The 10,040-nt window shown below is 36.5% G+C and overlaps 1 protein-coding gene across 1 annotated transcript in view; it reads right to left on the bottom strand.

Annotated features, from left to right (window-relative positions):
- Positions 1-5,449: 5,449 nt before the first annotated feature.
- LOC107090745 (solute carrier family 2, facilitated glucose transporter member 5-like) overlaps positions 5,450-10,040 on the bottom strand; it is a 14,858-nt gene continuing 10,267 nt past the window's right edge. Inside the window, exons 9-12 of the mRNA XM_015384304.1 lie at positions 9,271-9,372; positions 8,909-8,984; positions 7,702-7,829; positions 5,450-6,297 (exon numbers count right to left, since the gene is read on the bottom strand). Coding sequence (XP_015239790.1) covers positions 6,070-6,297; positions 7,702-7,829; positions 8,909-8,984; positions 9,271-9,372 — 534 coding nt within the window. The 3' untranslated portion in view covers positions 5,450-6,069. The remainder of the gene's footprint in view (positions 6,298-7,701; positions 7,830-8,908; positions 8,985-9,270; positions 9,373-10,040) is intronic.

Genomic DNA, 10,040 nt, shown 5'->3' with positions numbered 1-10,040 from the left:
ATCTCTCTTTTTAATTTTCATCAGAACTCTGGCTGCAGCATTTTGGATCAGCTGAAGACTTTTAACTATAGTTTGTGGACTTCCTGATAGTAAAGAAAATAAGGCCATTGTGTTAGAACTTTTGAGACAGACAAATGCAGTAACACTCACTGGCGACTACTGGAGTTTTCGGTAACCACAACTACCTTGGCATGATGGCCCATTATTTTACTCCTGAGTGGAAACTACAGTCGAACGCTTTGACAGTTATGAAAACAGATGGCAGGCACTTTGAAGGTGTATGCACTGAGCACTTTATGCAGGTTGCAAAACAATGGGATATTAAGCATAAAGTCAGTACACTGACAACAGATAGTGCTCACAACATAATTGCAGCAGGCAGACAGTTGCCGTTCGAGCCTATGCCTTGCATCACACACAGTATCCACCAATCTATAACTGTTTCTTTGCAAAACAGTCCCTTTGAAGGACCATGAAGTGCACATGACAAGATAGCTTGCCATGCTCGTTTGTACTTAGCGACACCTGCAACATCTTTACCATGTGAGAGATTATTTTCAATGTCTGGCATGTTGTTCAGAAGAAGCGTCTCACTCATCAGAAAATATTAGCCGTGTTGTGTGTTTGAGCAAGACAAAGAAATGAGCTAAGTCATGTGAATTACACTGCTGTTGTAGTTTCTTTTCAGAGCAAAGGAATATTTATGCATTCTGAAAATGTTCTACATGTATGTTATATTGGTTAGATTACTGTAAAAGCCAGTTATTTTAATTTCATGTGATTTATTTATTTTTTTAATATTATTTGAATTAAGTCTGTACTTCATAATGCAATGTGCACTTGATTTTTATGAGTACATCTTTATGTCTGTCCTATGTTTGAGAAACAACTTAAGTTTACAGAGTACTTTGAAGTACTGTTTACTGTTCAGAGCAAAGGAATATTTTCTACATTTTGAAAATATTCTAGATGTATAATGTTATGTTGTTGAGATGACTGTAAAAGCCAGTTATTGTAATTTCATTTGATTTATTTATTATTTTGGAAGTAAATTAATTTTATTTGGAACAAGTCTATATTTCATAACTCGATGTGCACTTTATTTTAACCGTACATCTTTATTTTGTCCTATGTTTGAGAAAAAACTTACGTTTAGAAAGTACTTTGAAGTACTGTTTACTGTTCTGTAGATTTGAACTGTTATACTACAGTTTTGATGGAAGCATAAGACTTAATTTTTACAGTTGTTGAATAATAATTGGCCAGAATTTAAACCAGCATGTTTTTATTCCAGTTTCTTAAAAGTGCTTGAAAAATAATTGAAAAAAACCCTTTTTGTTAAGCATGATTTTTTTCATGTCATTTATTGCAAAATTGCATTTCTAAAATGCCCATATTTACACTTTCAGAAATAAAAAGATAAAATATGCAATTAATCTCGAGTTGACATTAAGCAATTAAAATTTTAAATCATTTGACAGCACTAATATTGCAGTTGATCTTTAATATGAATGTGCTCAGAATGTGCACAATGTCTGACAAACAGACATTTAAAAAGTCCATGATTTGATTGTCCGGTTATTTAAGGTGAAACTGTCCAAACACAAATTGTTTCCAATGGAGAAGAGATGAATCAAGAATTGTGTGTCTGTATAATGACATGGGGGGACATTCTACAGATCATCAAACTCTTATCAGACCAGTATGGAGTGAATTTCAGGTTCTCAGCATTTAAGTCCTTACCTTAAAGGGGTAATAGAATGCAAACCTGAGTTTACATTGTCATAGATGAATAACGATAGTTCAGTGGGTGAAATGGGCGTACAGAGAAGTTCAAACCCCATCGACCCCTACTTTCTCTGCAAATCGCACGATTCTAAACTTCCACCATAAAATGGGCAAATTTAAACGAAGCACAGAATTAACTTCAATTCGGGGATGTTATTTAATTTATTTATTTTTGTCTATCAGAAGATCCCTCAAAGTTTGATGCTCAGCTGTTCATTTGCTCTTAGCCATTTTCAGCCCAACCAATGTTACACATCCTATTCAGAGACCTTAAAGGAATAGTACACCCAAAACATGATTAGCCTTCATTTTCTACTCACCCCCATGCTGAACAACACTCTGGAGTACTTTTTTGATATCTCAAATGCATCTGGAGATCTGGGAGGCTTCTTGCTGTCTGCTGACATTAGTGCGCACTTTCGTCTGGTTTGGTCTGCCGTGGTTTCCGTAGACTCGTGAACGCGCTTTTAGGAAATCCTATACACTACTGTTTATGCTCTAAAAACATTCTAAATGACTTCGTTTCGACTAAATTCTGGATGCTACCCACTCAGGACACTTGGAATACATTGGACGAGCAGTATGGAGGAATATTGACACGTTTTTTGTGGACTTTTATGGACCTTTCTGCCTCGGGCGCTATAGACCTCCATTATTTGAATGTCAGCAGACAGCAAGAAGCCTCCCAGATCTCCAGATGCATTTGAGATATCAAAAAAGTACTCCAGAGTGTTGTACAGCATGGGGGTGAGTAGAAAATGAAGGCTAATCTTGTTTTGGGTGTACTATTCCTTTAATGTTATGCAGATTTTAAAATCCTCCTTCTCACATATAAAGCCTTAAATGGCCACGCTCCATCTTATATCCGAGATATGATTGTTCCTTATGTCCCTAACAGAGCACTTTGCTCTCAATCTTGAGGTTTACTAGTGGTTCCTAGAGTTTCTAAAAGTAGAATGGGAGGCTGCGGCAGATCTTTTAGTTATCAGGCTCCTCTCCTGTGGAACCAACTACCAGTTTTAGTCTGTGAGGCAGACACCCTGTCTACTTTTAAGGCAAGGCTTTAAACTTTCCTTTTTGACAAAGCTTATTATTAGAGGGGCTCAGGTTATGCTGCTAAAGGCTTAGACTGCTGGAGGACATAGGGACACCTTTCCATCATAATGTTTCATTCTTTCTCTATTCTCTTATTCTACAGTATTTGTTAGTTCAATCTCTAACATGATCTCTCTGCTTTTTTCTCAATGTAGTAGCATCATCTGGTCTGTTTCTGTTTGGCTGTGACACCATCCTGGAGAGAAATAGCTGTGCTGCTGCCATCAACACCTTTGTTTATAGATGTTGGAGCTTGGCCTGTTTTTTAGTGTGGTCCTGTTTCTCTGACTGTGACTGTCTGTGCTCTCTTCGTCCTCTGACATGGGAGCTGGCTTGGAGCTCATCTGCCTGGCTGTGTGTTTCATGGACAGGCCCGCCTGTGGAGCTGGATGCCAGTTGCCTTTTGTATCGCTGGTTCTTTCTGTATCTCTGATTCTGTCTCCTTGAATCCCAGTCGGCCTCGGCAGATGGCTGCTCACACTGAGCCTGGTTCTGCTGGAGATTTCTCCAGTTAAAAGGGAGTTTTTCTGCTCCACCGTCGCTACAAGCATGCTTGGTGTGAGGGATTGTTTTCAAGTTAATGGCTGAATTAGAATTCATGGGCTGCGTCCTCCGGAGGCCAGATTCGTTGGCCCATTACATCATAGCGAGGCACCGAGGTCTGTTTGGATTCCAAGACTCCTCGTTATGTGGCTGACAAATGAATCCTTCTTTTTGGACGATTTGAAGGATGGGTCCGGTGTAGCCTACGTAGCCTCGGATATCCCAGGATTCATTGCGAGACCAAGCAAGCCGGCTGCTCCGTACTCAGAGGAAAAAAGTACTTGGCGCCAGACAGTGGTGAATAATGTAAATGCAGTTTAATATAATACAAGTATGCGAATAGTTCTTTCTGAAATAAATGAAAATATATCTTTTAATGGTCATTGAGTCAGATATGTGGCGGTAATGTTTGATTTATCGAAAGGTTTTCATCTGTTACTGTGGATTCTCATATATCTGCAGTGTGGGCACTATAAATCTGATATGATTATTATTTTATAATTGCTGTTTTGCACAATTTACTGATGTATTTTTTGTTGTAGAATATAAGAGATTTTGCAGATATATATATTTTTATGGATACGTTGTTTAGCTTTACTTATATCTTTCTACCCCTTTTATATAATTACATTTGCTTTTATTTGTTCATGCTGCAGGTGGTTGTCACTTTTATTCCTCTCTGTATTCTCATGAATGTAGTCTTTGTTCACTTTACAATAAAAAAACATTAAAAAAAAGTAAAAAGAAAGAGCTTTGAAAAGTTGGATATTCATTCTTTTCCTGCTTTGTGTTTAAACTGTCACGGTTGCTAGGTGACAGACCTGTTTAAATTCATAGCCAAAACTCTTCTGGCCTCCTTATTTTCACAGACTTAAAAGGACCCAATCCAGGTGGACCGTGTCCTTGGAAGATGCAGCCAATGAGATCGAATTCAGCCAATGATTCAATGCAATCACCTGGTTTTCCTTAGATAAAAAACTTTGAAGCAATCTGACTGTATGATATGGTTGAAAATTGTCTCAGTAAAGTACCTTGAGATGACATGTTGTAAATTGGTGCTTTATGAATGAACTGAATCTAATTGAATTATTTGTAAGAACAAAAAAATGAAAAGATACAATACAATTACATATCAAAAAAATCACCAGTTTTTGGGTGAACTTCAGAACATTTTAGAAATGGACCTGGTGACAACACTGGTTGTAGACCCATGCTGAGGAGATGCTTTCTGCTACAGGGACAGGGGAGCTGGTCAGCGAAGGAGAATGGAAGGAAGGTTTAACTTTCAGCAGGGCCATAAAAATAAATATAACTATTCATGAAGCAGCTCTCAGCTTCAAAATGGTTTGTGACCCTTGCTCTGAATATACAAACCTTTTAAAGATATTCACCAAAAAACTTGTGCATGTGTATACAGGAAATGTTAAATTTGAAGCTTTGATTCAGTGAAGGTAAATTATAAACACATCCTTTTGATTGTTGAGCAAAGATTTCAGAATAATGCTATCATTTCAGTTAACAGTGATGCAATACTTTAAATTGGTTTATCAAAAAAAACCAGAAAACTGCACACCCTAAGATTATTAAGGTGTGCAGTAAGATCATGGGTGTTCAACAGAAAAACATGACTGAAATATATGAAGATCAGGTAATCAGGAAGGCTGAGTCCATTTTGGATAATTATACCCATCCCCTACATAACGAATTTCAGTTTCTACCCTCCGGTTCCCCCACCAGTTCGGACCAACAGATACAAACACTCCTTTATTCCCTCTGCTCTTCAGCTGTTAAACTTTACCAGGAAAAGCAAATAGCCACATGTTGCATGCATTCAGGCCTATGCTCTCATTTGCGCATATTTATTTACTTTTTATTATTTTTTACATTTCTGTCTCTTTTATGCTTCTTTTATTTTAATCTGTGATTTGTGAAACTTGAACATGTGTTTTAAAGGTGTACTACTACTGCACAAAATTGCCCATACTGGGACAAATAAAAGCTACTGAAGACTGAAGACAATTCGAGGTTGCAAATGTCACCTTATAGGGTGTCAGATAAAACCCAAATAATTTTTTTTTATTTTTTAAGTAACTGTAGTTTTACTTTCCTATCACATAAAAATGTTCACAATTAACATATTCTTGTTACATTTTGTTTAGTCCAATACATAATGACTTATGGAACTGTATATTTACTGCATATTTAACATGGTGCCCTGTTTACTGGTAAAAGAATAATTGAATTTGACTAATAAAGGTCAAACAAAACTATTAAACCAGAGTAATCATGTGGTGTTTAAAAGAATCCGATTAACACAGTTGCTATAAACTATGAATACTACAAAGTTGCCATTGTTCAAACAAAAGAGCCTTAAGACTGCAAACAACTGATGCAAATGTGACTAACATTAAAGCTGAAATGCATGACTGTGTAACCTCTCTGTCATGGACATCAACTTAGTAATAATCACATGTAACAACGAGAATAAACAAAACCATTTCAAATAGGCCCATATTTTATTTTCTTGTGTGTATATTAATGTCTCTCAGACTTTCTTTTGGAGGAGAGAATCTAAAGAGTGCAGCGGGTCATCGTACTCCTTTTACAGGATCATCACAGAGGTTGTGGTCTTCTTTCCATGTTTCAGTTTTCATCATGGAGCCCGAGCGATCCATAGCCGTTCATCAGTGCCAGTTTCAAATGACTGTTTGGTGTCGGCTCTTCCTTCCTGATGCTGTTTTTGGTATTAAACATTTGGCTGATCTCAAGGAATGTTTTGTTCTTGGTTTCCGGAATGATAAATATGGTGTACAAAGCAACTCCCCAGCAGATCGCGCAGAAGATCAGGTAACAGTATGGACCTGTAGCTTCCTGAAAAGGAACAACACAAAATGTTTCAAATGTGTTATGGAGCTGATTTTAAAAACATAGAAAACTGCTTGTCAGACAAAACATCTCATAACCCTAAACCTAACCCTAACGCCTAACCCTACTTATGAAATGCTTTCAGATTTGTAGTAAATAATTTCACTTGGAAAATTTGATTTTCATCTGATTTTTCCAAAAAATGTTGACTATCATTTTTGGATGATAAAATATTAGTTTTATTTATTGAAATTATGTTTTTTTTAATATATGGTTCAAAAATAAATTCTGACTTTACACCTAATTAACTGCCATTTTCTACATTCTAATGCTCTATCAATTGACATAAATGGAGTGAAATAAGCAATTATTTTGCTCCTCTCCTGAAGGAAAGGGGGAAGAATATCAAAGAGACAGAAAAAGATTAACTAAATGTGAATGGAAACACAAATTAAAAGGACACAAGAATTAAGAGATTAAAAAAATAAAACAAAGGAATACATCTGTAAAACAAGACCTTAGCAGCAATAATGCACAGAGCAGCATAATGACCTGAATATGACAAGACCCACATACTGATAATAAGAGTTTATTAATGGTCAGCACACGTACGCAAATTAAAAACAACAAACACAAGCACCAGTGGATTATAATAATTTCAGGAGGTTTACAAGCTGTAAGCCTCCTGAAATATCATATCCTTTCTCTTGGGTGACTAGTTTAGTTTATATGCAAAAAAAACTATGAAAATGCTTTGCATCTGATTTAGTTTAAGGAAGTTACTGCAGGTGAGTTAACAGTGTAAAACATACAGCAACATACGTACATTAGGTGATGATGCATAGAAAAATGCTGTGATTACAAATTTTTTTAAGCATTAACTTTTATGTTTTCTTACCTATTTCAGCTTTGAACCTTCCCATGACCATCCCAATGGTTTATCTGCTGTATTATTTAATAGTCAAGATGTATTTTCACTAATGTTGTCTAACAAACCTCTGAGATCCCTGCAGAACAACTGGATTTATAACGAGATTACTTTTCACACATGGGGCTGTATTTGGTAATTAGATGACTTCTAAAGATGGTTTCTACGCTTTTTAGCTCTAATTGTAAACTAATGTGCCCCTTTGTGTTAGCCTTCCTTGTAAAATCACAATAAAATACACAGAGGTCTGAGGTCCTAAAAATAAAAAAAATCTGATAATTATTTACTAAGGGGGATGAACAATTTTTAAGGCACTATATTTGAAACTTTAACATTCCCTTCTGGCTACTTAAAAAGTAATCAACTTGAAAGGGAAACGTTTGCACAAATAGAAATTTCACATGTTGATTATGAAGAGCTAAAAATCTTTATAAGAAGAACATAAAATTAGACAACAGAATACAATGGATTCAGTTTCTGACCTCTAGGAAAGGAAAAACGAAGCCAATGAGGAAGTTGGAAAACCAACTGAGGCAGCCTGCTATGGTATAGGCAGCAGGTCGGTGAGACTGCTTGAAGAGCTCTGCTGTGATCAGGTAAGGCACACCGGCTGTAAAGAAACAACACACATGCATTATTTGTGTTATTTCGAAGGCAAAAACTGCAGCATTCTGCTTCACATTCAATAATTTTAAAGACTTTATTCAACCAAGGCTCCTCACATCCCACAAATCAAATTTAATTACCCAACGCTGTTTTAAAATGAACACCTGCAACTTCATTCATCAAGTAGTTTATAATAACCCCCCTATTCAATAGCCTTCATTCAAAATGAATAGATGATGATATAACAAAAGCAAAAGTGCTATTAAGTTACACTTGTTTCCCTACCTGTATTTCATTTATTGTCTGTTAATACTGAGGAATCGTAGAAAGGAGAATGGTTGTCAGTGTCTAGAAGAGGCAGGCGTATCTGCAAAAAGCTTTGCAAGGAATTCTACTAATATAAGTTACATCAGAGGGGTGGCTTTAATCTAAACATTTTTCTTTGTTAGATTGTGCTTTAGCCAAAGCTCTAATGATCATCCTCCAGAATGATGTCCTCATTATCTTTGGCTGCTAACAGCAGACAGAGAGGTTTATTACTGTCAGATGAATAACTATAGGCCATCATTTGTCAACATGTGCTCTACGTTTAGGAACGTCTCATTGTGAGAGCAAGGTTTCATTCGAAGGAAACCGTATTCATCACGGGGAAGCTTGTGAACAATGAGCCATTAAAGGTCTAATTGCTTGAACAGAGATCCTCCTTCTTGTTCTGTGCTATAGATTTTTGCAGCACTGATGAATGACGTTATGTACACCAGATTTGGTCCGATTCATCATCCTCATGGGTCCGCTCGACGTGGTTGTAAACTAACGCCTCGTAATTCTCTTCCCTCGTCTCATCTAAATGGCTACAGTGTGGCAGCACGGATTTCCTAATTTACAAGACTAATGAAATACAATATCTCTTCATGCTGTTGCAGGGGAGGGGGATGAATACTAGGCTTCAGCTTTGCAACCTGCTGTTCCACAAGTTTCCACCAGGAGGGAGTGTCTCCTTAAACACAATGCCTGCATCTGCAGACTAAATGGGTTCAGCTTGACCTTTGAGAAAACAGAGAAAAGAGGGAAGTTTCCTTTTACCTGGACCTATGCAGAAGCCAGCGATGATCCCCACAACACAGCCAACGCTGATATACTTCATGAAGGGCAACTGCGCCTGCCAAGTCACACAATTCACACATTTTCTAATGACTATCCATTTAATTGCACTCAATCATTTTGATTATAGGATACCAAAAACATCATTTGTACCATGTGGTGTTCCTTGACATTCACTTAATATTACACTTAATTACTTTCTTGCTCGTGTTGGTAATGTTTACAGACACAAACAAGGCAAGAAAAGAGGCAGACAGTAGATATCAGAGCTGATAGCAAACTTACAGTGGTTCTAATGTAGCAAACTCTACACAAGTTTTAAGAGACATTTTTATGTAATGTACCTGGAGCAGGACTGAAACTGTGATTCCTACACAACAGAGGCCCATGACGAAGAATCCACCGTAAATAAGAGGTCTTCGGCCCAATCGCTCAATAGTTAAAATCTAAATAAGAAGAAGATTGGATGGTGAATAAATGTAATCAGTGGAATAAAAAGGTACAAAGGCAGAAAGTGTTTGCATTTATAGGATATATCTTCTGTAGATTCATATGTTTTCTTATATGTACCATATTGTGCAAAAGTATTTTACTATTCTTTATTTCTTTCTATTTTACTTCAAATAAATCAGCTGTTAAGGTCGCCTTGATTCATACAGTACATAAGTTTTTTCTGAAGTAAGGTATTCAAAGGATGATCTGTGTCTACCAGTGATATATTTGTTATTCAGTTGCAAAAGCCACTAAAGAAAACAAAAAAAAGAGAACATTTTGCATAGCACATAAAGAAACAGACACTGATATGTCTTGCAGATCCCTTGTCAAATTCATATTAGACATTTCGCCACGATATGTGGCTAGTAATCCAAGGGTGTTTACATTTACGCAGTACATCTATTCAGTTACATTTACTTGAGTAATTAAAAAAAAAAACTTTTACGAGTAGTATAGCGTTGTACTTTTACTTTAATTTGGGTAAATATATGATAATGTATCATTAATCTTACTTGAGAAAAGTTTCTGTCAACTCCATCCATTAACTTAAAGGAGAAGTTCGGTTTTTTACACTTTAAGCCCATTTTCTGTAGTGTCCAGGATGAAATCGAATGAAGGA

The sequence above is a fragment of the Cyprinodon variegatus genome, unplaced genomic scaffold (genome assembly GCF_000732505.1).
Source record: "Cyprinodon variegatus isolate N-32 unplaced genomic scaffold, C_variegatus-1.0 Scaffold310, whole genome shotgun sequence".
NCBI lineage: Eukaryota > Metazoa > Chordata > Actinopteri > Cyprinodontiformes > Cyprinodontidae > Cyprinodon > Cyprinodon variegatus.
Note: the sequence above shows the minus strand (reverse complement) of the source record. Positions and strands in the feature narration are given on the sequence as shown.